This window comes from Crinia signifera, chromosome 3 (assembly GCF_055691185.1).
Source record: "Crinia signifera chromosome 3, ASM5569118v1, whole genome shotgun sequence".
In the NCBI taxonomy this organism is placed as follows: domain Eukaryota; kingdom Metazoa; phylum Chordata; class Amphibia; order Anura; family Myobatrachidae; genus Crinia; species Crinia signifera.
This window is the reverse complement of record NC_139219.1, coordinates 90780670-90807359: the sequence shown is the minus strand read 5'-3', so window position 1 is coordinate 90807359 and position 26690 is coordinate 90780670. Positions and strand designations below refer to the sequence as shown.

General features: G+C 43.2%; 1 protein-coding gene across 1 annotated transcript in view; it reads left to right on the top strand.

Moving 5' to 3' along the window:
• The window catches only part of SYNE1 (spectrin repeat containing nuclear envelope protein 1), a 503588-nt gene that overhangs the window by 305844 nt on the left and 171054 nt on the right, over positions 1–26690 (top strand). Inside the window, 13 exon segments of the mRNA XM_083176202.1 lie at positions 119–283; positions 2909–3226; positions 5305–5460; positions 10295–10465; positions 11675–12001; positions 13202–13354; positions 13680–13847; positions 16668–16844; positions 17025–17171; positions 19181–19306; positions 20844–21020; positions 22308–22573; positions 23689–25849. Of these exon segments, the coding sequence (XP_083032328.1) occupies positions 119–283; positions 2909–3226; positions 5305–5460; positions 10295–10465; positions 11675–12001; positions 13202–13354; positions 13680–13847; positions 16668–16844; positions 17025–17171; positions 19181–19306; positions 20844–21020; positions 22308–22573; positions 23689–25849 (4512 nt within the window).

The following is a 26690-nucleotide window of genomic DNA, read 5'->3' as shown; positions in this document are numbered from 1 at the left end:
CCCCAGTGAGTTTTTTTTCACTTTCTGGAATGTCCGTATTTCGGAATAATTCGGATAACGGATACTCGGATACGGGATACTCGACCTGTATAATAATGCTTTTTCTATTCTGTAACAGGAAGCCATTTCCAGAACAGATAAAATAGTTTCAGACCACAAAGATTATCAGAATGGGCTTCGAGTGTTTGAACAATGGCTCCAGCAAGAGACAGAAAAGTTGGACTGTCTTGTGCTACTTGATGGTGATACTGACATGTATGATAATACGCTAAAGGAACTGCAGGTACGCCCTGGATGTTTGCTTCATTTACTAAATTGACTAAATTGTGTTATATTTGGGGTAATTTCCAGTGGACTGGCGCAGTTTAGATACACTAGGTGCACATATACTGTATAATGCCATGCATATGGGCACTTACCTGTGTTGTTTTGGCTGATACTTTCATAAAATCAAGTTTACCCAGAGCTGTATGTTATTCAACTTGCATTGTCCTTTAGTTAATTTAGTAACACAGTAAAAGAGGATAAATTAATTTCATTCAGAGACCTCCCAAATTTGCATATCATGTATTCACCCAAGGGCGTAACTACCATAGGTGCAAGGGATGCAGCTGCTATGGGTCCCAGAGCTGAAGGGGGCCCATCTTTGCTGTCTAAGTAATCTCTTATATATTTGGCTACATCTGTCACTCAAAGTGTGTCTGGAGCTATAACGCTGGGTGGAGCCTCTGACTCACATGATTGACTCACATGACAGAGAACCAGCCCAGTGAGCCCACAGACAGTGCCAGACACCCTCTGCCTCTCCATGTTACACAGCAAAGACACAACTACTCACCAGACACACCAGGTGAGCGCCCCACACCTCTATACCTCCCAACATGACCCTCTCCAGGAGGGACAGAATGCTCTGTTTGTGGACTTCCATCTTAATTTATGATTGTCATCACCTATCATTTTAAACAGGGTACTTGACAAGAAAGGTGTTTAAGCACAGGTGATGGTAATCCATAAATTAAGAAGAAAGTCCAGAAACAGAGCAATGTGTCCCTCCTGGAGAGGGTCATGTTGGGTATGCACCTCCCCCCCCCCCCCCCCCCCCCCCATTCACGGCATCCCCACGATTAAATGGCACATGCAAAACACTGACATGGCTATGGTCGACAATGAAAAAGGTTGACAAGATTTATTTTTCACTTTTTCAATGTTTTCATATTCATTCTCATGTGTCGACATGGACACCAATGAAGTGCCACACTTATGTCAACATTTACATGTGTTGACCTTTCTGTGTTGATTTTTTCTTGTGGCGATTCGCAGCACACCCCCCGCAATTCGCGGCACCCCAGGTGACTCCTGCGATCCCCCCTCCCACGATTCGCGACAACCCCCCGGGCCCCCCCTCCCACGGTTCACGGTGCCACGATTCGCGGCACCCACACCACCCCCCCGCGACCCCCCCTCCCGCAATTCACGGCATCCACCCACGACCCCTCCTCCTGTGATTCGCGGACACCCCTCACCTCCTCCCCCCCCCCCCCCACCCCCGCGCGCGATTCACGGCAACCCCAGGATTAAATGGCACATGCAAAACACTGGCACGGCTATGGTCGACAATGAAAAAGGTTGACATGAGTTTTTGAAGATTTATTTTTCTTTTTTTTGAATGTTTTCATATTCATTCTCATGTGTCGACATGGACACAGATGAAGTGCCACACTTATGTCAACATTTACATGTGTTGAACTTTCTGTGTTGATTTTTTCTTGTAGCAATTTTTTTCCAGTGACAACTATGAACTATGTGCACGTCCACCTACACATCATCAACCAATTCTTTGTATAATATATAACACCTGTTCTGTTTCACTGTAGGTGTTTTAAGTCAGACCTTTTACTGCTACTATTACTGTTTATGTAAATGCATTCTGAATGACAGCAACATCCTACCATCCTTCTACAAGAATATATAACCAACTAGGTGATTCATCGCGCCCCGTGCCCCCCCCCTCCCGCAATTCACGGACCCCCCGATCACTACCCAGCCTCCTGTTTTCCTGTGTCGTGACCTCCACCAGTGGGGAGCCGCTGACTCAGAAACACCCTACTATACTATTGAACACACACACCTAAACAACATGCACACACAGCCCCCCCCCCCCCCACACCCACAAATGTCACTGTACTATCCACACTATCAATGTACATCTTACTCTGTAACCGCTTTTTAATTAAACAAAACAAGACACACCCCCTTCCACATCATATGCTCTCTATTTAACACATTTCACCTATAACTCAAGTTGCACTGCAGGCCATCTTTCATACAATTCTAACCATCTTTCTCATACACAAATGTTCACAAATTAAGGGGGCGCAGCCCCTTACGACGGTGTGATGAGCGCCCGTAGGGCGCGATGAATCACCTAGTATGTTTTATATACATTTATTACCATCAGTTGCCGAGTAGGGGGCCCTTACAAACTTTTGCTATGGGGCCCACAAATATCTAGGTACACCTCTGTATTCACCGCTTGCTCTGCTGTACGAAATGCTATGCTACAGTGTTTTCCTAGAAACACTGTTATGTTCCATTTTGTATGCGGATATGGCTAGTGTCGCACGCATAATATAGGCATGCTGCATTGAATTTGAATCAGCATAAGCTGCTTGTGTGTCTTATTTACATAGCAATGCAAATAAGACACATTTTGGCAAAAAAAGAAGCCAGATGCTAATGGAGTTGCACGTGACCTGTTAGTTCACTGACGCCAGGCATCTCCCACTGCGTGGTATATCGAGGCAAGATATACTGTACAGTATGAGGAGATATCTGTAGGTTAGACATCTGAGGCTTAGTAATATTACTTATTCTCTAACACGTGTTTTTCCCTTTGCTGAAACTTCAGGAGCTACAGGTGCACTGTGCAGAAGGTCAGGCCCTGCTGAACACTATGATGCACACAAGGGAAGACGTCATACCATGGGGTATCCCACACACAGAAGACAGGGAGTTGGAATCTTTAAGGCAGGACTGGCAGATTTATCAGCAGAGACTGACAGAGACCAGAAGCCAGATAAATGCCGCCCTCAGCAAGCTGAAACTGATGGAGACGAAGTTCCAGAAAACAGACGAATGGTTGATGTCTGTGGAAGGAAAAGTGAATATCAGGACAGGACGTCAGTCAGACAGAGCAACAAAGGAGATACAGCTTCAGCAGATGAAGGTAAATGCATATTGTTTTGGAAGAATGGACCATTTCTTCCAAAACAGTCAGCCAAACCAGGGATTGAGTGGTGATCCCGATCTTTCGGACCCGGCTTAAGTAGAGAATTTTGCGCCTTGGGATTGATTTTTTCTGTATTTGAAGGTAAATGCATAGTTCGCCCACACACCATGCATTACTTTGCATCAAGGCCATCACTGTTTCATATCACTTACTAATATTATTATCTGTTGTATACAAAAACATGAAATAAAAAGCATTCTATGATTTTCATAGCAGGTACAATCTACCTATTAAAATGTTTGTATGTAACCATGCCTATCTCTCAGATTGTAATAGATATGTTCTTCCAGGTTCCAGTCAGGATGTCTACATTTAGGATATTGACATGTCCAAAATATCAATAGAAAATATGTCAACATTGTTGACACAGACATAATGTTGACATGTTCAAAATGTTGATAGCAATAGTGTCAAAACAGGCAATTAAAAATAGGCTACAGTTAGGGTTAGGGTGCAGTTGGGTTAGGGTTAAGCTGCAATTATGGTTAAGGTGAGGCTGTAGTAAGGGTTGTGGTTAGGGCTAGGCTGTAGTAAGGGTCGTGGTTAGGGCTAGGCTGTAGTAAGGGTCGTGGTTAGGGCTAGGCTGTAGTAAGGGTCGTGGTTAGGGCTAGGCTGTAGTAAGGGTTGTGGTTAGGGCTAGGCTTTAGTAAGGGTCGTGGTTAGGGCTAGGCTGTAGTAAGGGTTGTGGTTAGGGCTAGGCTGTAGTAAGGGTCGTGGTTAGGGCTAGGCTGTAGTAAGGGTCGTGGTTAGGGCTAGGCTGTAGTAAGGGTTGTGGTTAGGGCTAGGCTGTAGTAAGGGTCGTGGTTAGGGCTAGGCTGTAGTAAGGGTCGTGGTTAGGGCTAGGCTGTAGTAAGGGTCGTGGTTAGGGCTAGGCTGTAGTAAGGGTCGTGGTTAGGGCTAGGCTGTAGTTATGGTCATGGGTAGGGCTAGGCTGCAGTTAGGGTCATGGTTAGGGCTGGGCTGCAGTTAGGATCATGGATAGGGCTAGGCTTCAGTTATGGTCATGGTTAGGGCTGGGCTGCAATTAGGGTCATGGTTAGGGCTAGGCAGTAGTAAGGGTCATGGTTAGGGCTAGGCTGCAGTTAGGGTCATGGTTAGGGCTGGGCTGAAGTTAGGGTCATGGTTAGGGCTAGGCTGCAGTTAGGATCATGGGTAGGGCTAGGCTTCAGTTATGGTCATTGTTAGGGCTGGGCTGCAGTTAGGGTCATGGTTAGGGCTAGGCTGCAGTTAGGGTCATGGTTAGGGCTGGGCTGCAGTTAGGGTCATGGTTAGGGCTAGGCTTCAGTTATGGTCATGGTTAGGGCTGGGCTGTAGTTAGGATCATGGTTAGGGCTAGGCTGCAGTTAGGGTCATGGTTAGGGCTAGGTTGGAATGAGGGTCATGGTTAAGGCTAGGTTGCAGTTAGGGTTAAGATTCGGTCTAGGTTGGAATGAGGGTCATGGTTAAGGCTAGGTTGCAGTTAGGGTTAAGATTCGGTCTAGGTTGGAATGAGGGTCATGGTTAGGGCTAGGCTGCAGTTATGGTCATGGTTAGGGCTAGGCTGCAGTTATGGTCATGGTTAGGGCTAGGCTGCAGTTAGGGTCATGGTTAGGGCTAGGTTGTAGTTAGGATCGTGGTTAGGGTTAGACTGCAGTTAGGTTCATGGTTAGGGCTAGACTGCAGTTATGGTCATAGTTAGGGCTAGACACAGTTAGGGTCATGGTTAGGGCTTGATACAGTTCAATTTGGGCTTCAAAAAGGGTTAGAATTGGGGTGATATGGTGGCTTTGTATAGAATACCTAAAATTTGAACTACATTATGTCATCTGTTAACATCCGGACCAAGTAATCATTGTGAATATTGACATTCAGAGAATGTCAGTAATATGGTGTTGACGTGCTAACTGTTGGCATTCTTCATGTTGACATACCATACTACACCTGTTCTTCTCACTAAAATAATTTGACTTTGTTATTATTGTTTGTTTTTTATATTCAACCAAGAAATGTTGTTGACACTAATGTGTATTTTCTAGAAATGGCATGAGGAGGTGCTGGTCTACAAAGAGGAGGTTGAAGAAGTTGGGGCATTGGCCCAGCAGGTGTTGGAAGAAGGCCGAAGCAGCAGCAGAATGGGGAGCATGGCTACCCTGCTCACATCTCGCTATCAAGCTGTCTGGCTTCATATTTTGGTACGCCTTTCACTAAATAAGCAAAAATCAGCTTCAGACATTTTTTCTAACAAGTGTCATTCACGGTCAAATGTAAACTCGAAGTTAAACTTTTTGAAAAACCTTGTTTTACCTGTATATGTAGATGGACGATCTCTTTGCTGTAAACCGGTTATGCATATGTTCTAAAAAAGGGAAATCATTGGTATACCCTATGATAGATACTAATGAGTATTTAATGAAGACAGAATTGCAGTGTCCTTTTAAAAATAAATGTTAGCATTTTTCTAGTATGAAAACCCAAGAATTAGCAATTAGCAGAAAGGAAGCTTATAAATTGAGGGCCCTGAAGAATGGTGTGTACAGATGGGGCAGGTCCCATCCTTGCCGCCAGGCCGCCATGGCGGAGGTTCTGGCGCTCCGATATTCTTCTTGCGCCGGCGTCCGCCAAGGGGCGTGGGTTCACGCCATGCAATACAATCCGCCACCACTGGGTGGCTAATGCTCCAACAAGCTAGAGTCGGAGTGCTATACTGCAATGTGCCAATGGAAACCCACCATTCGCCGTACGGAGCGCGCTTACAGTATGAGACGCTCGTGCGTGATGAGCTGCTCATAGGAAATGAGACGCTTGTGCAAATGAGTCGCTCGTGAACATCGGAGCGCGCAAAAGGGCCGTGTACTGTAGTGTCATGATCCTACAGTATACAAGCATTTACCTTCACGTTCACGTAGCCGATGCTGAATATTTTGAACTGTTGGTACTGTGCATAATGTGTATGTCAATCGCCTCCTCCCTTTCCAGGGGAGGAGGGGGTTGACTTGACCTGAAATACAGTACAGTACATTACAGCGCTAATTCTTTAAAGGACCGTCTCAGACGCTGCCGGGACTCGGGTTTCGCCACTGGGGCTGCGGACGCCACAGATTATTATATCAGCACTCTACCGACCATACACATCACTGTGTTGCGTAGTGTAGTGGGTAGCTGCACCCGTCTTCATGCAGGAGACCCGTGTTCGATTACGGTGTCAATTTTCTTTTTTTTTTTCTTTTATTCGAATATTTTGTAGAGTGATATTTCTTAAAACTAGACCATGAAACAGGGCCGGCCTTAGGCATAGGCAAACTAGGCAATTGCCTAGGGCATTTGGAATGCCTAGGGGCATCAGCAGCTTCTGCTGATTAAAAGGATATGCAGCATGCCCATATTCTGTGTGTTAGTGAGGCTGTATCTGCATATGAAATAGTGTATTCATGGAAATCACTGTAACATAGCATTCCGTATGCAGGTAGAGCCACAGTCGCACACAAAATATAGGCATGCCGCATATCATTTTAATCATTGGAAGCTCCTTGTGTGTGCTGGTCATAACAATGCAAGTAAGACAAATTTTTAGCAAAAAAGGCACCCAACGTTAGCAGAACTGGCCAGGAGCTGCATGGCCTATTGAGTCAAGATGTATGAGGAAACATCTGTATCCAAGCAGGAGCAGAGGTCACAGTGTTAGCGGCTGTGCGAGTGCTGTCTGCGGGTGGGTTGGTTATGCAATAGTGTTCGGCATATGTGTAAGGGGCATTATGTGTGTCATGTATTAATGCATTAATAATGTGCGACATATGTGTAAAAGGCATTATGTATGTCATGTGTATAAGGGCATTAATAATGTGCAACATATGTGTAATGGGCATTATGTGTGTCATGTGTATAAGGGCAATAATAATGTGCAACATATGTGTAAGGGGCATTATGTGTGTCATTATGTGTATGAAGGGCATTAATAAAGGTTGGCATAATGTGTAAGGGGCATTATGGTTATAAGGACATTAATAATATGTGTCATGTGTAAGGGGCATTACTGTGTGGTATTATCAGGGGTGCCGAGAGAAACGGGTAGGGGGTACAAATTACCCAGGCCAAAGTCTGATGGGAGGGCCCAGTGGGGGCCCCGGGCCCCCTCCCCTTAAGTGCAGCAGCAGCTGCAGCTCTTCTCCTCTGCCCAGCACACACAAATACAATATTTTCTCAGGATTTTTTTCTAAGGGTATAATGTGAATAATGTGAGGAGTAATGTATATAAGGTACTACAGTGTGATGTAACGTGAATAAGGGACACCATCACATGATATAATGTGAATAAAGTTGCACTACTGTGTGGCATAATTTGAATTGGGGGTAAAATTGTGTGGCCATGCCCCTTCCCAGCAAGAACACAACCCTGTTTGGGCTGCGCACCAAATGTGTGCACTGTTTCTATTTAAAATATTGCGAGTAGGAGCACCAAAATGATGACTGCTATGATGAGGGTTGATGGTGCTGGGAAAGGGGAGCAGGGTCAGAGGTGGAACTAGTGGCGGTGCTAGGGGGCACCAGCCAAAATCTTGCCTAGGGCGTCATTTAGGCTAGGGCCGGCTCTGCCATGAAATGTAACAGTTTTAACAAAACTAGACAAATAAAACAGTTAATGTTTTACAGGTCTCTTACAGAATCATACTGTAAGTGAAGAAATTAGCTCCACCTGTGGATCATTTATAATGTGTCAGTCAGTAACGAGTACACCTGTGCCCCAGCTACTGTAGGTGTTCATGAAGTGTTGGTACTGTAGAGTAAGAGGACTTGATTTGGCTACAGTACAGTACCATTGCACTATTGTCTCTTCCACGGAGTAATGTGTACTGTATGCAGCTGAGGTCAACCGCCTCCTCCCCTCCCCCCAGGGACGGAGGGGGGTTGAACTGACCTGAAATACATTCCAGGACATTACACTACACCATCTCCTGCAGCGCTAATCCACGAAGGGGCGGGCCGTCTCAGACGCTGGTCTGTCAAGGGCGGGCCGTCTCAGACGCTGCCGGGACTCGGGCGTCTGAGTCCCCTTGCGGGGCTCGGTGGCTCGCTACGCTCGCCACGCTATTTAAAATCAACTCCATGCCAACATGGATAGTGGGGGTATGAACTATCCATGTTGGCATGGAGTTAAGTTACTTTTTTTGACATATTTCGTGGCGAGCGTAGAACCCGTGAAACTACAGACATTGTATCACTTCAACGAGCTTACTAAATCTACAGTTCCACTGTATACTGTACATGACTGTAACCGTACTGTGTGCAAAAGTAAAATGATCCCTATACGAATCAGTAACTTACTGTGAATGTCATAACACCAAAATGTGGCCACCGTTAGAACATATACTGAGACGCATTAGCGACCCGTGCAGACGCTCAACGCCCATGCAAATTTAGACGCCAAGAAAGCCTTATTGGTAACCAGAATTTTTTATGTGTGTTAAAACTACAATACTGTACTAACCAAAGGCCAGCACCTGTCAAAAAAAACCAATGAGACGTACAATACAGTACAGTATAATTTAATGTAATGATTCTGTACGCAATGCAATGTAATTTTATTTATTAGTGTGTACACTATCTATAGAACAGTACAGCTTGCTGGACACCGCACAATAGTAGTAAAGTACTTTACTGTAGTACCCTGCCGTAATAACAACTCAGACGCAAAAGCGAGCATCCGTCAGAGACGCTCCTTCCTGTCAAACAAATGCAGCGCCTCTCCGCTCGCGTCAGCATGATCCTCTCCTCAGAAGAGACAGGATCATGCTCGTGCCGGCGGTGTGAGAGAGGCGCTGACTAGGCTTGCCAGGGATTATTTACTGTAGTTCCTGCGCTTCATGCACGCGCTGCAGCATAAATTTTACGCATGCGCAAAGAGGTTTTCAAAAGTGACATCTGGTGGATGATCACTGGTATTGCACTCATCTGGAGACGCCACGGCGAATCGCCAAGCATTTAAAATGTATTGCGATGGCGGGCGCCGTGGCCAGCCATGGCCAGCTGGCGAAACTCTCGCCATAGGTAGCCAAGATGGGACCTGCCCCATCTGTATACTGAATATACTGTAGTGCAGTGATTCCCAGCTGTATTGGCTTTATGACACTGCAAACATGCATACAGTATGTGTTGTCATACACCTACAGTAGGCTCAGTACACCATACGGCGCAAAATGGCAAGTGCAACTGAGTCATGTAGGTCTATTCAAAAAATGCTTGTATCTTATTAGTATCGCAGATTAACGGAAACGCCACTCATTGGGCCTTATTCAGCATGGATGGCTAATTAGAGAATTCGCAATCCGGTTACTCGTCAAATGACTGTGTGTGCGTATGCGACTACGCATATTGCAAATGTCCATATGCATAGCAGTGGCAGTTTAATTGACATGAAGTCAGCGTTTAGGGGTGGAAACATGGAAACTAATTCAACTTGATCACAGGCAAATGTTTTTCTCAAAATGGGCAAAACCATATTCACTGCAGGTGGGGCAAATGTAACATCTAACAGAGAGTTAGATATGGGTGGAGTGTGTTGAAATTGAAATATAAGCCAGTATTTATCCTGCACAGAAACAAAATAACACCAAAACAACCTCTCTCTGCACAAGTTACATCTGCCCCCCTGCAGTGCTCATGGTTTTGTCCATTAGAGAGAGAATTTTCTTTTGCAAGTGAACCAGAATCAAGCCCTTTGAGTGGATCTCTGATGTCAGTGATGACCACGTCCAGCCTGGTTCTGCAGATTAGTGGAAGCCTTAAATGGGTGCAGAAAAAACTGTTTGATGTTTCAGTTTTTGCAAATGGATCTGTGAAATGCATTGCTGTTTGTTATGGATTCACAATTTTGCAATGTCTATTTATTCTTTCTTTCTGGGTGGTAACTTATTGATTACAGGCAACTGCTTTTACTCATTAGCAATGCGTGCTGAGTTAGGCCCCTGTGTACTATAGATGCTGGGCTTTGACTTTATGATGGTAACTTTCTTATTTCTCCTTGAATTTAAGGAACAAATCCAATTCCTTGAGGAAGAGATCAGGAACATAGAAGAGTCTGACCTGGCCATTACATCTTATACAGACTGGTTTACTGAAGCACAAAAGAACTTCCAAAATATTACAGCAAATATCGGGGTAGTGGATAAGCCGGCGCTGGAGAGGAAGTGGAAGAAACTGGAGGTAAGTGTGCTGGACATTGATGTCTGCTCGGGAAATGCACACACAGGGCCTTATCTGTTACAGCGGCATAGGCAGGTCTCATTGCTGAGGTGGTGTGTAAGCAGGAGGACCAGTAACAAACATTACTCTCTTGTGCTTGGGAGCGTTTCCTATTATTGAGCAATAGGACGTGCTATGAAACTGTATACTACGCTTGTAAGTGTGTCTAGCCACTCAGCTATAGAGGTATTGCATGGCTTAGAAATGAGCATATATGTATTTATGTGTGCACACACTATTAGTCACAATAAATAAACTCATGTTAAATACTCTCATTTTGTTTCTGTTTAATATCCTATGTGGGAGTAAACAGAAAGAGTGTCATTAAAAGAAACAATGGGCCTAATTCAGACCCATGTTCATGCGCCAACACTTATACTGTGATCGCCTCCCAATCACAGTTTAGGTTCCAAAGAGGCGCTGCATTGTGCATGGCTTGGATAATGCAGCTCCTTTGTGGGAGACTTGATCCATAACTTCCACTGCGGTACACCAATCGGATCATCAATTCCTTAATGGCAATACTCTTTCTGGCCCTATCTCTACCTTACTCCATAAGTGCCCAGCAGCCTGTTAAAGATTGTGTGTCCATGTGTTAGTGGCAGTGCGGCCACCGCAGGTGACTAGTCACTGGTATTAGTTTCCCTCCGTTAGTGCTGCAGGTGCACTGTGGTTCTTTGGAGGTGTCCGTGGAAAGTACTGGAAGTGTGTCTGACATAAACAGCTGTTAGGTGACATCACTCCCTTTCAGTGTGTATTGCTGGGCATTTATCATGCTGACACATTCTAACATGCTGATGAAATATCAGCATGTTAGAATGTTGTCCTAACATTCCTGGTGGCCCATCTTTTACTTATCTAGGTGCAACGTCTCCAGCAGTGTCTTCTGTCAGCAGTCATATGATTGTCATTTCCAGTTGAGACATCTGACTGAGCGACATTTTGGTGCTGAGTCTCCACGTATCTCTACCCCTACCCCTCCACGTATCTCTACCTCTACCCCTGCCCTTCCCATATCCTATCTGTGACCTGTGCCTAACCCTAATGCCGGCATTTTAAGAATGTTGAGATTTCACATGTCAGCATTTAGCAAATGTTGATATTTATGCCCGTTAACAATATTTCTGTTGATTTAATAGACTACTGCATAAGATTCTTGTCTCTCTTTAGTTTTTATTAAGCGAAATGGATTTGGGTCATCGACTGCTAAAATCAGCTCGTGAAAAAGGCGAAAGAGTTCTCAAGTACTTAGCAGGTGTTGAGGCTGAGCAGCTGGAACATGACATGCATTGCTATGTGGAGAAGCTGGAAGACCTGACAAGTTTAATTAGAAAGGAGCACACGGCACTAGAGAAGGGTCTGCAGCTAGCCAAGGAGTTCTCCGACAAGTACAAGGTGCAGACTCAGTGGCTGGCAGCACACCAGTCGCTCCTCCAAGCTGATGTGGAACCCAAGACTGAGCTGTATGAGAAGAAGGCCCAGCTAGCCAAGTATAAGGTGATGTATATTCTGTTCTATACTTCTAGCACTCTAGTGAGATAAAAGGGATTTACTACTGAGACATATTGCCTGGGTGCTATAAATATTTTCCCCAGCATACAAGCTTGCTCCTAGATAATCAACAATGCCACCACCTGCGGCCCTTCTAACCCCCCCCCCTCCCCACAGGGGTTTATGTCAGGGGTTTAAGTTCTGTCAATTTGGTTAGTTTCAGGGGCACAAAATAGTCCTATTATGGTGTGTATTAAGTGATGGGAAGCGGCTGTTAATGATGTGCAAGCAAAATTTTGCTGCCAAGTTTCAAAGATAGGATGGTATTGGGGATACAAGTCTATAGTCCGTGAATGGGTCTAATATACAATGTATTATAGTTAATAGAATAAAGATAATGACATAAAGCTAAAAGTATAGCAAGAATGATAGTATAAAAAAAAATTACTTATTTGTTAATATTATTCTCGTATGTCTTTTAATCTTATGGGCCTGGGTGACAGCTTCATCATCACATAGTTGAGCGATAATTTGCAACTGTGCTTGTGTGAAGAGTCCTTACACGTCCCCACAGTGCATGTGGTACACAGACAATATACAAGGTGCTGTTGTGATAATATCAGGCAGTGTGTCAGATGTACTGATAGCGATAGTGGAGAATGATAAACAACCAGCCAATCAGCTTCTAACTGACAGTTGTCAAACCCAGCCTGTAACATGGTAGGTAGGAGCTGATTGGCTGGTTGTTTATCAATATATCACTTTTTGAAGCTTGGTACACCCGGCTCACTGAGAGATGTATAGCTGAAAAGTGAGGTTGCTAATAGTGCACACAAATGGGAGCTTTTAAGGTGTCAGTGCAAGTGGCTGCCTATACAGATACATAGTCACAAGCATAGGAGGCTGTGGTCCAATGGAGGAACTGCAATTGCCATAGAACTGCTGCAAGTTTTGATGTTGCAACTGATGGTGGAGGATGCACCTATTGGTATTACTGTACATTGGGTACAGGTGCTCTCAGATTTCTGCTCATCCACCTGGCATACATAAGACGGGTCCCTGTGACTCGTGGCACGCCCTATTGCAGTGCTGTGACTGTTTTTAGAGCCCCAGATCACTCCTGATTTAGACAATTGCTTGAGTGGATCAATAAGGATTAATGGTAATGGTTTGATGGTAAGAATGTTATTTTCTTTGTGTATGCAGTCCATACAGCAGACTATTCTTTCAAGCGAGCCATCCATCAAACTGGTTATAGAGAAAGGTGAAGCGCTGCACAGTGTCACCCGTGATGTCTCTGTGGGGGACAAAATCCACAATTTGCAGAAAGACTATCAAGGACTGTGCAACATGGCCAAGGTACAGTAGGAGATGTGCTTCCATAAATGACAGATACTGTAAGTTATAATGTATATCATCAAATATTATAATGAAACAGTACTGGGGATTATAGTGATATCTATGTTAATTTCACATATATACAGTTTTAAATATCATGTCATTTCTAATAGTGGAATTTACATATCAATCAGTCCGTTATACTTAAAGATATTATATTTCATATATTAACAGAACATAACAGGAAGCAGATAATTCATTGTACACTGTGTGCTGCTGTCAATAAAGCTAATTTCTATTTTTCTTTTTGGTGTCTCTCTAAAATCTTATGTACAACTGTAAATAGATGAGTGTTGCGGATTTGGAGGAGAAAGTAAAGGAGCACGAGGGCTATAATTCGGAGCTGCAGGATGTGGAGAAGTGGCTGCTTCAGATGTCTAGCAGACTGGTAACTCCTGATCTAATGGAAAGTAGCAATTTGGAGACAATAACTCAGCAATTGGCAAATCACAAGGTACTGTATTGTAAATGCAAATATAACATTTTAAGGAATAGAGGGGTAATGTAGGGTTGCATGCACACTGGCATGTGTAAAGTCACTCCAAATGCTTGGATTGGGGCTGTATTAGAGTTCACAGCTGGCGTGGTCATCCATTAGCTCATTGGGACGTGGCCTTTCGGTACTCCCCCTGCCTCTCTGTACTGTATGTTAGAGCAGCCGCTCATCCAACCCGTCTGCGCATGCCAAATAAAGTGCTAGGATGCTGCACCCTGTCTCCCTGTTTGTCTGGACCATCCCATCAGGCCATCGGCTCTTCCGGCATATGCAAGAAGTGCCAGATGGCCAGCCCAGTCCTGTGTGTGGCTATGCAGATCAGCACATGCTGTAGCAACAGAAGGGGCATTTTCACTTATGGGAAATTCAGCAAGAGTGTGTTCTCGCAAATGCAGCTCACTGTAAGCATATTTGGGGATATGTATCAAGCCTTCTTAAGTGGAGAAATGCTGATAGCGACCAATCAAATTCTATCAATCATTTTATAGAATGTAGTAGATAAATGATAGATAAAAGGTTTGGTACAGTGCATGTCCCCAATAAAATTGTTAATAGGCTTATATCTACAGCAGGTGCATATTCCCTCTTATGATGATAACCTGGTAGTATATGGGATGTACACTATATGCTGTTGATGGAGATGTATGTGCAAGAAAATGCATTATTGTCCCGTGCTCCTTCTCTTCTGTAGAAGATATACCCATTTTACTTTTAACTTTGCATTGGCCACACAATCTTCTCATCTTCATTTAATGTTGCATAATTAGTGTTACGCCATTCTGCATTTCATCCTTTGTTGATGTCACGGTAAACACAGGGACTTCATTGTTTTGTCCAAAATAAATCTGCATTACTATTATCTTGTGAGCTAAATGGGAACATCACAGGCCACATGTCTTGCATTAAGATCTACATGAACTAGAGACAGAGACAGATGGGTGCTGAGGGGTGCATAGGTGAAAAAATAACCTGGTCTAAGAATCATTTGTGGTCCAGAAGAGTAAAAGATATACAAACCCAAGATAGAGGGTCCCAGATTAGGTATTACCACTCCTCCACACATAACCAGAGCTTGGCCTATGTAATAGCCACCATAATTGGTATTGCCACTTCTGATAGAAGGGGTGAGGGTGGGTGAGGGAGTGCAGGGAACTCTAGATTTCTATTGTGAATTGACGGGCTGTGCACTGTGGTCTGGATTCAGAGAATAGGGTGAGGGAATCAGCAGTGTGGGTGGAAGTGAGCATTTAAGTGCGTTGCATTGTGGGAATGACTGATAGTGGGCAGTATATACAGATGTGTCTCATACAAGTGTCCGCATACATCTAGCCTCAATGGTACTTATGTAGTATCTGGGCTGCCGATTTCTAAATCGGGTCGGATCGGGAGATCGCATCGCATCGCATGCGACCATGCGATTCGATGCGATGCGATGCGATGCGATGACCCGATTTTTCCATAGGAATCAATGTTAAAATGGACTGAGTCCATTTTAACATGGAATTCAATGGGAAAAATGGGTCCTTTTCATACCCCTACTATCCAAGTGGGCATGGAGTTGGATATAAACCTGTGGCGAGCGTAGCGAGCCACCGAGCCCGAAGCGTGGCGAGCGAAGCGAGCCCCGCGAGGGGACGAATACCGTCCCCTCGCGGGGCTCGCTTCGCTCGCCACGCTTCGGGCTCGGTGGCTCGCTACGCTCGCCACAGGTTTATATCCAACTCCATGCCCACTTGGATAGTAGGGGTATGAAAAGGACCCATTTTTCCATAGGAATCATTTTAACATTGATTCCTATGGAAAAATCGGGTCATCGCATCCGATATCGCATCCGATATCGGATGCGATGCGATATCGCATCGCATCGCATCTGATTGTATGCCTTAACTTAAGGCATACAATCAAAAAATCGGCAGCCCAGATACTACATAAGTACCGCCTCAATACACCACACAGCATGAGATGCTTGCTGCGAGTGAGCCTGCAAGTCCCATGCAACTCTTCTAGTGTCAGGAGTCTTTTTGTACCATAATTGCATCATAGTCACAATGCAACTTTCCTAGGACTCACCAGAAGACTGAGCTGAATAATTTGATTTGTGACACTTGTATTTTGTGTTTGACTAAGTATACGTAACACAGAGAAATAGTATAGTAACATTGTGGCTGAAATATTGTAGCACTTCGGATACAGATTCAGAGACTCTGTTGCATACAAATAGGGTGTGGTACAGGGGTCCGACAGTCGGGATCCCGACGTCGGGATCCCGACTGGCCGGACCCAGACAGCATGGCAAGCGCAACAAAGCCCCTTGCGAGCCACCTATTCTATTCTCCCTCTATGGGGGTCGTGGACCCCCACTTAGGAAAATAGTCGACGGCCGTCGGGAACCCGGCTGTCGGTATTTTGATAGTCGGGATCCCGACGTCGGGTAAATGCCGGTCGGGATCCCGACTGTCGGGACCCCGTCTGGCACCCTCCATATATGCAAGTGTCAGATCAGTCAGTGCAGTCTCCTGGTGCATCCTAAGACCCCCTTTTCAGCAAAAAAAAGTATTTTGGGACCTGGCACTAGCTAGCTTGTCTATGTCTGTTTTACATCTTGATAAATAAACTGATGACTTGGTTCAGGATGTCATTACCTTTGTCACAGCATATTTATATTTAGGAAATATATTCAGCATTACTCATAGAGAAGAAATAAAACAGAACAAAACCAACAATATCTGTACAAATAATGGAGCAATGAAAGATTGTAAACAATTATTTATTTGGCAGGCTATGATGGAGGATATCGCTGGCTTTGAAGAGCGCTTAAACAGTCTTAAACTGAAGGGGGAAAATTTGGTCCTTCACTGTGCTGAGCATCTGCAAGCAAAGTTTAAACAAAATATCCAGGCCCATTTGCAAGGGACCAGAGACAGTTACTCTGCCATTTGTAGTACTGTCCAGAGAGTAAGTATTACTAGATTTACCAGAGGTGGGTCTTCATTTTCTGAATATACAGTAGTAGTAATGTTTGGGTATAGTTGAGAGTATCTTGGTAATTTAGTCCTGGGTTTAGCTTGCAAAAGTATTTCAATCATTGTCTTTTATAATTGCTGGCCACTTTACATATTTCCCATGTTATTTCAGGTATATTTAAGCTTAGAAAATGAACTGCAGAAGTATGTAAGTCACCAGGACACCTTGCTGCAGTGCCAGGCCTGGTTCTCCTCTGTGCTAAAAGAGCTGGAACCTGGCACCAAAGCTCCACTCGGTCTGGCTGAGGCAACAAAACGGGTAAGTTCTAAAAATGAGCATTGAATAGCCAGATACCTCGTCATGAGTGTGCAGTCCTAATTATGGACTGATAATTCTCATCATTTATTATTTCCCCTCTGGAGGGGAGATGTAGCTGAAATGGTTGGGTTTGGTGCTTCTCATCATAGAAATCTGTCATACTGGCCTTCTTCTCATGGTCCTGCAATTTGTGGTGTTATGATCCCTGTCCTGTCCATTTCAGTAGGAAAATGTGAAAATCCTCCACATGGTCTGGGAGAGTAGCTAAGTATGTACTAACTACATGCTTACACGTTTTGGAGACATCTCAGGTTTTATAGATTTGTCCCTGGATATTATTGTCCCTCTAGATGTCCATATTTGTCAGGGTATTGGTATGCAGTGTTGATAGGTCCATGTCCTGTAGTCACTTTAAACATGATAAAACAACATTTTTAAAGTTCTAATGCCAAAACAGTCTGAATGCTTTAAATCGCATTACTACCAAGTTGTCATGCTGTGTTCAATATTCTGCTGTCCACATTCTCCGTGTCGGCACTGAATGTCAAACTATTCTTTATACAAAATCTAATTCTTAAGCTGTGAGCACATGGTTTGATTTGTTGTCATTTTTTATTTCATTTGGACTATATAATCCAAAATGAATCGAAAATGACACTGAATCTAAAAGTGTTAGCTGCATTTGATGCAGATTCTAACCCTGCGGCATCGGGATCGAAAGCAGAAATAGACTTGGCAGGCAAGTCTATTTCTCCTTCGATCTGCTAGATCGAAGGCAGTGCAGTGCTGCTCAATGCATTATCCCCCTCTTTCTCCCCCATGTGTCCTCCCTCCTGTCTGATACCGGCACCCACCAGGTCCTGGCGGACGTCAGTATCGAATCAGTATCTTATTTTCTTGCTTTTATAAAATTTAATTAACTTGTAAAGAAAAATTTCAAAACAAATAAAAAATGACAGATGTAGCCGGGCTCATCCTTGCAGGGGATGGAGGTAGAATCTCCAGGGGCGCGCGCGCACGAGACGCTCGCGCGCCCCGTGGCAACGCAGCTTGGCGGGGCTCCCCGCTGCTTCCCCCGCCGTCGCCACCGGTCCCCCTTGCCGCCCGACCCCCCCCCCCCCCACCCGAACTGGGCAGCGTCTCCCTCAAGTGGAGACGGGCAGGGAAATGCTGCCCAGCCGCCGTGATACTGGGACGCGTGTGCGCGTGAGACGCACGCGCGGCCCAGTATCTATCACCGGCGCTCACCAGTGAAAGGGATCTGGCGAGCGCCGGCCAAGGATGAGCCCAGCTCCATCTGTATATGTATTCAGGATCCCGGCATTCAGGATGCTGTCATTCACTATGACGATATATCGCTGCTGGCATCCTGCCTACTGCCGGGAGACCAGTAACAGACGGAATGCCAGCTGCCAGGATCCTGAACAGTGAATATATCTGGAGCTCTAGAGTGACACTGGGGAAGGTGTGGAGGTTAGGGTTAATCTGTGGGAAGTTAGGGTTAGAAGGATAAGAGGGATCCTACCTGAACCCTGTCAGGATTCCCTCCATTGGGATGCTGGTGTCGGTATTCTGACCGCTGGCATCCTGACCTCCGGGCGTCCATTCGTATAATAAACAAATTTACTTAACATGTGATTTTGAAAATTATAGTGCAAAGTCCATCTAGACCAGTGTTTACCAACCACAGTCCTCACATTAACCATCCAGGTTTTAGTCATAGCCATGCTTCTTAAATCAAAAGAACTGAGGTACCAATTAAGTTACCTGTGTTCTAATACAGCTATCCCTAAAACCTATAATTGTGAATTGAAGACCGTGGTTTGAAACCGCTGGTCTTGACTTTAGAGTTACCTGCCAAGCCACTCAGTTCTTGGATATTATACCATATTAAAATGTGCGAAACCAAAAAAGTATGAAACCAAAGCATTTGAATTCAATTGATTTGAATGTCAGTGTTTGTTTTAGAAGTATTACTTTGTCTCTTTTCATTATTTATATCTAACCAGGCGAAACACTACAGAACCCTGCAGGAGCAGGCCAACACTTACTTGGATCTCTTGTGTACAACTTGTGACTTATCTGATGGTGCTGTGAAAAATGTTGCGATCAACATTCAGCAAACAAAGCAAACTGTAAGTACTCCCAGGATTTATAGCCAGAGCATTGTGTGTGCTCCATGGTAACCAGAAAATGTTTAGAAAACTGAACTTTAACAACAGCATGCAAATGATCACATTCATTCTTTCATGTTTTTCTCCCACAAATTGCATATTTATCAACTGCTTATATACTGTGTATGGCCAGCACTGCAAACTTAGCACAATGTCCTTGTTTTGTAGTACGTTCTGCTCCTGTGACTTAGACACTAAGGGGGGGGGGGGGAGGTATTCAGATGGAAAAAAACATCACTGATTCACCGATCAGTATTCAATCACGGATGTTTTTGCCCATTATTTAGTACATTTTCATCCATGCTGTTTGACCATTTTTTTTTTTTGCGAATCGGCATGAGAGGAAACGGCCATAAAAATGGGTGGAAACGGCAGCGAATTCACCAAAACATGTGGATTTGCAGCAAACTTGACATTCCACATGGTTTTCGCAGGTGCCGGATTTTCACCGAGATGAAAAGTCGGCACAGAGATTGAATAGGGCAAATCTAATTTGCCCTTAAAATGGCCGAAAATTGCCATTTTTTTCACCTGGCAAAAGATTTGGCAAGGATTGAATAACCTCCAAGGGGTAAATTTACCCATATCAACCAATCAGATTTTGTGTATCATTTTCTAGGATACAATAGTGAAATCATAGACAGAATATGTTTGGTTGCTATTGGCACCATCATTTCCTTTAATTTTTAGAAGCTTTAGCAAATTTAACCCTAACTCTCTCCATCTCAGGGCGGCATTCTATTAGCTTAGTTCTTCACTGGGACTATACTATCAGCTCCAATGCCGGCGTCCCTTCTCCCCTACCTGCTATTATTGGATGTTCCTGAAGTATGTGAAGCAAAATGCCCAATAAGCAGCCTCCAGGACCGCCAATAGCACATCGGAGACTTACCCCTGATCCCATGCCATATTGTGTGTCCACTTTCGGCTAATAAAAAGGGACGTTAAATGGATACCGTGATAATTACCTACGGTCGTTAATCGCGATGTCCAATCATTTTATCAGCAGAAAATATATAGATGCTAATAGGATATCGGTCTTGACTTCCGATGTGTCCATTCCGATATGGCATAGGACATTCATTTGTAGATGCTGTAAGATTTTATGCAAGACGTTTCAATATACCATCATTTTTGCAACATTTGTTAAGCTGTGTACAAACTATACAATATATTTACCTGCCTTGCAATCTGTGTTCTATCGCATTAACCATTTTATAGTTTGATGATTTGTGTGCACAGTATATCAGATGGAACGATACGATGTCTGATGCACTGCTGTAACAGTAATCCTGAAATGATAAATCATGTCATTGTATGACAGATTACAAAGTCTGTCTGTGAACACAATATATATCGTTGCATCGCATTGGACAGTTTGCTGGATCATTCTAGTGTGTGCCCAGCTTAAACAGAAAGCTTATTTAACAGTAGAAATGAAAATGTTCTAAGATGTCCAGAAACAAACTCATTTCAGCATGTTTCTTTTTGTTTCTAGATTGAACAGAGAATGATTCTATCTCATGATCTAGCTAACGGCTGGGAAGAAGTTAAACAAATGAAGGCGGAGCTCCATGCCTATTTCCAGGATGCTGGCCAGCAGCTCCAGAACTTTAAGAGGAAACGAGCAGAACTAGAGATCAAACTGGCACAGAACATGGTATCACAGCTGAAGGTACTGAAAGGTTTTAATGTTACCCACTTTTGGACATATGAATAAACAACATATTTCATTACACTCTTTTGCCTTAATAATAGACTATACCGTCTCTATATATTAGTCAGACTTTTGCAGACTGTATAACACTATTCTATATAAGTAAAGTATAGTATACTGTGTATACAAAAAGTTACATTACATTTATTTAAAATAATACACATATGGGTATGGATCATATATAGAATATACTTGGTAAACATTTATGTACGTACTGTAATGTAGGATTAAGAAATGAAGATTTTTGTAATGTTACTATTTGCCGGTTATGAAAATCTGTAATATCCAGTGTTGCAGTGTACAGTACTTTACAGATACTTTCCATGCATCCATCCAACACTACAGATTCATGTGGATCTGTAATGTTATGGGAAACATACAGTATTATGCATATACATGTGTATTAGAACTTTTGGTGCTGTATGTAGTCTGGGTGCTGTGGGAATCTTCCTTATTAATTACTCTTCAGTTCTTATTACAGCATATTGCTGCTCTATACATAAATGCATAGTTGTAGTTTGGACCAGTGGTGCATGATATCAAGATAAGTATGCATTATATATAATACATTATAGGATTATAAAGAGGAGATCAGTATTTGTTCATCTACTTATTGGTATTACAGGTAAATGACTTCAGTACATTCAGAAGTGTTCTTTTCCAAACCTTTGCCCAAATTACTGACTACTCTTATAGTACAGTAGGTACATTTTCCTGTTTATAGATCATTTGACTGTTTGAACATACTGTAATTGAATTTGCTGATAGAAACTGGTGATTCAGAATGAGTTACAAATCAAATATTGATGTTTTTTTTGACTGCTTTCAAAATATCCCTAATGCAACAAAGCCAGTTTTTTCTGGGTGTGGTATGGGGCTCCGACAGGGGGGATCTCGGCAGTCGGGATCCTGACTGACGGTGCTCTGACAGGGGGTCGAGCGCAAAGAACCCCTTACGGGCTCGCAGCACTCGCCACGCTGCAGGCTCACTATGCTTGCCACAGGTTCTCCTCTCCCTCTATGGAGGTTGTGGACCCCCACAAGGGAAAATAGCCCCTGTGAGTCGGGATCCCCCCTGTTGGAGCACCGGCATTTGTGATCCCGACGTCGGGATACTGACTGTCCGGATCCCCCATGTCGGAACATCATCTGGCACCCGTTTATCAATGGATTTGTAAGTAAATACAGTCCATATTGCATAGGACTGTTCTCACTTATCTGTACTGTTCATTCTCTGTGTTCTAGGAGTTTAATCAGAAACTTCAGTCCAAGCAAGATAAGATTACCAGTTTTACAGAGAAAGTGAATAAGCTGACGAATGGTCAGGAGTCACCAGAACATGCAGAGATTGGACAATTAAGTAACCGTTGGCTGGATTTTTGCTTCCAAATAAACAATTTACTTCAACAAAGGGAGGAAGATCTGCAGAGAACACGGGACTACCATGATCGTCTAAACATAGTTGATGTCTTTCTTGAAAAGCTGACAACAGAGTGGGATAATTTAGCCAGGTAATGAAAAAACAAACTGCCAAAGGTGGCAACTGGATTTGGGCTTTTTATTCATTACACAAATCACCATAAACGTATGAAATAGACTAGGAAATTTTGGTACTTGTGTAGTTTCACGGCGCCAGCTGCGGGCTCGGTGGCTCGCTACGCTCGCCACGCTATCTAAAATCAACTCCATGCCAACGTGGATAGTGGGGGTATGAACTATCCACGTTGGCATGGAGTTAAGTTACTTTATTTTAGATAGTTTGGCGAGCGTACCGATCCCGGAAGTAGCACGGCGCCATGCTGGTGCCGTGAAACTACACAAGAACCAAAACTTTCACCAATATTTCATACCCCCCTTCCACACAAAATACTTTGTTCCAATTGTTTACTAGCAAATTATGTTACTATTTGCAGATTTGTGTGTGCTCTTAATTGTGTGGAAGGTCTACTATATAAAGTATAACAAAAAATAGGGATATGATTATGGATCGTTAGTGGGCCTGATTTAGAGATGTATGCAAATACATTTGCCGCTGCAAATGTGAATGCAGCAGGTATGCGAAAATATACAAATTTTGCTGCGCCCTGGATTTGTATTGAGATGCCCAACAGTGGCTTTTTCTAATCCCATTGGTGGAGTACAGAGATCTAGCATCTGCCACAGATCAGTCGATTATCAAAGCGTGAGTCACCCTATCGTCGTGCAATGAATGATGCCTGATATCTCGCAGCTGTTTTTGAGATCACACTCGCAGTTTGAAACACGCCCCCAAAAAGTTAGCGAGACATCTGCATTTTTACCTTAGTCCCTGTTACCTTAGCCAAATGGTCCCTAACTGTCAATTACTTTGTGGATAAATCCTGTCTGTGGCCACTGCTGCAAGACCACCACGGCATAATTGCAATCACACATTTATAAACATGTCAGGTTTGCATACATTTCAATCAGGCCATATGAACAGTTACAGCCTGATAAAACTACATTTTTCTATACTAGTAGCCATGTCACCAAATTGGGGTGGCGGTGGTGGTGGGTGGTTTCTACTGTAAGAGAAAGATAATAATATAGAGAATGGAATAGCTGTATCTTATTTGACATTTACTTCCATGTCTTTGTTATTTGCCAGATCTGATACTGAGAGCACAGCAGCACATCTTGAAGCCTTGAAAACCTTATCATATATTCTTCAAGAGAGAAGATTTGCTCTTGAGGACCTCAAGGAGCAAAAACAAAAAATAAGTGAACATCTAAATGTAGATGACAAAGAATTAGTTAAGGAGCAGACCAGTCATTTTGAACAACGATGGGCACAGCTAGAAGACTTAGTAAAAAATAAAATCCTGTCCTGTGCCACCACTTTAGAAGAGTTGAGCTTAGTACATTCCCGGTTACAGGAGTTAACAGAATGGGCTGAAGATCAGCAGCCTAGTATCTCAGAGGCTTTAAAACAAAGCCCTCCACCTGAACTTGCTCAGAACTTGCTTATGGACCACCTAGCGATTTGCAGTGAAGTAGAAACCAAACAAATTTGCCTTAAAAACTTGTTAAAGGATGCCGATAAGATAATGGGTAATCTGGGACTCAATGAAAGACAACAGCTTCAGAAAGCACTAGCAGATTCCCAAAAACATGTTGACTATCTCAGTGACTTGGTCAACCAGAGGAAGAGACACTTAAACAAGGCTTTGTCTGAAAGGGCACAGTTTTTAATGGCAGCTTATCAGGCCTTAAACCAAATTCGACTGCATGAAAACAAGGTTATGTTTCAGGAGTACATATGCTTACTTCCAGATGATGTGAGCAAGCAAATAAGAACATGTAAAAATACCCAAGCCAGCTTGAAGGCTTACCAAAGTGACCTTAACAGTCTCTGGAACCAGGGCAGGGAACTAATGAAAGAGGCGACCGAGCAAGAAAAAAATGAAGTTTTAGGTAAATTACAAGAACTTCAAAATGTGTTTGACAGCACTTTGCAGAAATGCGGACAGAGACTTATAGAACTTGAGAAAAGTTTTGTCTCAAGAAAATATTTTAAAGAGGATTTAGACAAGGCATGTTACTGGATAAAGCAGGCAGATGTTCTGACATTTCCAGAAATTAATTTAATGAATGATGACGCAGAGTTATTTTCACAGCTATCCAAATACCAGCAAATACTAGAACAGGCTCCTGAGTATGAAAACCTTTTGCTTTCCTTGCAAAGAAATGGTCAGGAGATCCTTCCATCACTGAACGACGTTGATCGCACATATATAGATGATAAACTCAATTCCTTGCCACAGCAATGTAATTATGTGGTCACATTAGCCAAAGAGAAGCTCGGTAAGGTCCAGGAAGCAATAAGCATCCGCAAGGAATATGTTTCCTTGATTGATTTGACAAGCAAAGCTTTAAAAGAACTTGAAGATAACTTTTTACTCATGAACAAAGTTCCATCCCATCTTTCGTCTGAGGAAGCATTGGCACTTCAACAAGACTACTCATCTCTATTGAATGAAGTTGTAACCCTTAGCACAGCAGTTAATGAACTTAATAAGAAAAAAGAGATTTTTCGCAGTACGGGACAACCATGGCTTCCAGAAGAAATGCTGCAACTTATAAGTCAATATCATCATTTAAAAAGATCCATAGAACAGAAAGTTAGTCAATTGACAGATACTACAGATGCCTATCGAAGATATGAAGATCTTTGTTCAAAGCTGAATATAAAATTAGAGACCCTGAGTAAGGAGTTGGAACAAGTGAACAGGGAAACAGTTCCAGCTGAAGACAAACTAAAAAGCTATCGTACACTGGCAGCCAACCTTCAGGATTCAGGAAGTCTTCTCAGACAAATTATTGAACAACTAGAAGATCTTTCTTCAATTCTCGAACCTTCAGCTTGTGAGGCTGCAGATGTTCAGGTTCAACAGTGGCAAGAACAGTTAAAATCGTGGCATGCTGTAATGAGGGAGAGGATGGGTGAATGTGAAAATAGATTAGTACAGAGTATAGACTTTCACATTGAAATCAGACGTACTTTGGAATGGCTCAGGCAAATAAAGGTAGAACTGAATGAACCCTTGGCACTGGATGGCAAACTTGAAAGCATACAGGAGGAGATTAGAAAGTTACAAATTCAACAAGAGGAAATCATGTCCACTTTAAGGATCATAAATGCCCTTAGCAACCGGGAAAAGCAGAAGTATCTTAAGGCAAAAGAGTTTGTTCCAGCTGATCTGGAACAGAGCATGGTTGAACTATCTGAACTTGATAGAGAAGTCAATGAAGCAATCAATGGAAGGCAGGTCTGTATATATTGTTTTACTCTTTCTTTTATGAAGCAATGGGGGCCAATGCTCTTCTTGATAGATGTTGAAAACTAATTTGAATTGACCTAGGACAGGCATGTCCAAACTGTGGCCCTCCAGCTGTTGTGAAACTACAAGTCTCATCATGCCTTGCCACAGTTTTGCTATTAGGGAATACTAAAACTAAGGCAAGGCATGCTGGGATGTGTGGGACAGAAGAAAAAGGGATATAAAATATCCACACAAAGGTGCTGGTGTATGAGTGTGCTTGGCTAATTAAGCAGCAATCTAAAAAAAAGGGGGAGTCAACCCCAATACAATAACAAAAAGAAGAAAGTGGTCGACTGCGCTAAATAAAGGGGGTGATTGAACAATAATAAAATTATTTAGAGGTCAGGTGTATGGTGAAAAAATTACAATTTATTAAAATTAGACATGAATTTAAATGAAACAATAAAAACAAAAATGACACTAGTTTGTATAGTCACCCTTTGATTTGCAAATGTCCGGTCCAATGGGTTTCTGATAAGTCTTGGAATTGTAATCCGTTTTGGAATTAAGTGGGGATGGGTCCACACCTCAATATTCGTTCCTGGGTGGGGAATGTTTCCAGGAGGAGAAGTTAGTGTCTCAGAAAAGTGAGGGGCCAATTCACTTAGTATGGGAAATGGGGTTCTCAGAGAATGGTGGGTGGGTGTGCCAGATGTGATGGTGGCATCCACTGGTAGGGAGCGCTGGAAACCTTCGCTATTGGTGCCGGGCTGTCTTTAGGGGGTGGCGTACCTTCAGATGTAATTGGGCCTCGGATGGGTGGAAGGACCAGTGCTTCTCCTACTGA